General features: G+C 57.8%; 1 protein-coding gene across 1 annotated transcript in view; it reads right to left on the bottom strand.

The window, feature by feature from the left end:
• Nucleotides 1-1,633, bottom strand: part of LOC133355554 (uncharacterized) — a 9,122-nt gene extending 7,489 nt beyond the window's left edge. Inside the window, exons 1-3 of the mRNA XM_061572893.1 lie at nucleotides 1,458-1,633; nucleotides 564-631; nucleotides 4-58 (exon numbers count right to left, since the gene is read on the bottom strand). Of these exons, the coding sequence (XP_061428877.1) occupies nucleotides 4-58; nucleotides 564-631; nucleotides 1,458-1,633 (299 nt within the window). The remainder of the gene's footprint in view (nucleotides 1-3; nucleotides 59-563; nucleotides 632-1,457) is intronic.
• Nucleotides 1,634-2,543: the final 910 nt, after the last annotated feature.

Here is a 2,543-nt window from a genome sequence, read left to right as displayed (position 1 = left end):
GACTCATCGCTGCAGCTCCCAGCAACATCCTCCTCCTCGTCCTCCTCCTCGTCCCCGCCTGCCGCCGCAGCAATCACAAAGCGCGACAGCCACACGCGGCGTTACCCTCACCGGGTGAGTTTCACCTGGCGTTACCCTCACCAGTTTAATGACAATTACACGCGGCATTACACCTAACCAGGTGAGTGACAATTACACGCTGCGTTACCCTCACCAGGTGAGCCACTAATACACGCAGCGACACGCGGCTTTAAAGAGCTCAAGACGGAGACGACCCACCTTCGTCTAGGAGAGCGTCGCCGGCTCTGCTATGTAGAACAAAAGGGGACCGAGTCTGTTGTCTGCGTGGAGGTTGACGAACGCTGCACACGCGGCGTTGAAAAACGATTCTCGAATCGAATGCGAACCTCCACCGAGAACGGCACCGAGAGGATTATCCAACGACGCCGCTCCCACGGTGGTTAGAACGCGAGAGGCGGCGACGGTGACGCGACACGCGCTCGCCATTGCGTTCGGTTCGCCCCGATGAGCCGCTTGCGCAACCCGTGCTGCTAGCACCGTACCTGACGCGTCCCACTTGGGTGCCTTGAAGCGTCGCACAACGACGCCGCTCCCATCTCCAGCAGCTCCTCTGAGCTCATGCCAGGAGCGTCCTGCCAGACTTGCGCACCGCCGCGTGCTTCTTCTATCCCTGCTGATTCTGCCATTCCCTCCTTCCCTGATTCTGCGATTCCCTCCATCCCTGATTCTGCAATTTCCTCGATTTCTGATTCTGCAATTTCCTCCATCCCTGAGTCTGCAATTTCCTCAATCCCTGATTCTGCAATTTCCTCCATCCCTGATTCTGCAATTTCCTCAATCCCTGATTCTGCGATTACTCCTATTCCTGATTCTGCCATTCGCCCCATCCCTGATTCTGCAATCTCCTTGATCCCTGATTCTGCAATTTCTTCCATCCCTGATTCTTCCATCCCTGCTGATTCTGCTAATTCCTTGATTCTCGCCGATCCTGTGATTTTCTCCATCCCCGATTCTGCCATTTCCTCCACCCCTGATTCTGCGAATTCTTCCATCCCTGATTCTGCGATCCCTGCTGATTTTGTGATTTCCTCCATGCTTGATGATTTTGTGATTTCTTCCATCCCTGCTGATTCTGCTAATTCCTTGATCCCCGCCGACCCTACGACTTCCTCGATCTCAGCCGATCCTGCGACTTCCTGCCCGTCCCCATCGCTCTCCCCGTCGCTCCCACCCCGCCCACGGCCTTCCCCGTCCCCACGCGCGCGTCCCTCCTCCTCCTCCTTCCGATCCTCGACGAGGAGTTCCTCCTCGTGGTTTATGTCATCTTCATTTGCAAGACGCTCACCAAACATCTCGCCGAGACCCCTACACTGCTCTGCGTCCATATTTGCAACGCCTGATCCTGCCATCTTAATGTCCTCTCCGACGACATGCACACTCCGCTCTTCAGAACATCTTCCTTCGCGATCATCTCGTTCCCCTCTTCTGGGCAGTCGTAGTTCCTCTCGACGGCCATTTCCTTCCAAATCCTCGATTTCTTCTTTGACGAGGTCCTGTTCCTCTCCCACCACACCGAGGTCATCTCCAGCCGACTCCCTCCTTGCGCCGTCATCTTTGACGACCGATCCTACCGCTGCTCCCTCGTCACCGCTTTGCTCCTCGGCCGTACGTCTCCCGCCGCGACGTGGTTCTCTCCCTCCGTGTTTTTCCTGTGCACGTTCACTCTGCCACTCGTCCGAGCGCCCATCCTCGTCACCCTCGAAAGCCGCTTCCTGTGCGTCATCCCAATCGCCATGACCCATCTCCTCCGCGCTCCCACCCGGCACGCACGTTTCCCTATTACCGCACGAACGAGCTGCACTCGCAGCGTGCTCCCTGCACCCACCGCGCCCATCCTCAGACCGATCGCAAGTGTGCTTCTCCTCCGCTACCTTTGCCCCTCTACATCCTCCTTCCACACCGTGAGCCTCCCGATTCGTGTCCCGATCCCTTGCCTCTACGCCGTCGCATCCCGCTTGGCCCAACTCCCCTTCCAATTCAGTTTCTGTCATTTCTGCAGCGTGGTGCCTGTCCACGTCCCCAACCTCCTCCACGCGGCAGCTCGGTTCCGCTTCTGTGTGCACCGCTGAACGTGTTTCCGCCCCAACGTCTCCTTCAGCTGTGGCCTCGCTATCCCCGTCGCCTCGGGGGTGTCGTGCCGCCTTCTCATCCGCCGCGCGTTCGACGCACGTATCTGGAGATTCACGCCCATCGGAGTCCTGCGCCGCTACCTCACTTTCCTCACGTCCACAATCCTCCTCTGTAAAGTCGTCGCTGCTGCTGCTTGGATTGGCACTTTCCAGTTCGTCACAGCTCTGCTGGGGCCGACAGTTGCGTTTCGCTCCCCCAAGTCCACGTCCTCCAGTATTCTCTCGCTCAACACGTTCTCCACACACAACGGGGTCGTCCTCTGCACTACTGTCTTCACGTTCGGTACTGTCACTGACGTCCATGAAGCAGGCATCTTCACGATCCTCTTCCTG

Source organism: Lethenteron reissneri, chromosome 51 (genome assembly GCF_015708825.2).
Source record: "Lethenteron reissneri isolate LAM-NWPU_2019-01 chromosome 51, ASM1570882v1, whole genome shotgun sequence".
Classification (NCBI taxonomy): Eukaryota; Metazoa; Chordata; class Hyperoartia; order Petromyzontiformes; family Petromyzontidae; genus Lethenteron; species Lethenteron reissneri.
This window is presented reverse-complemented; position numbering and strand designations above follow the sequence as displayed.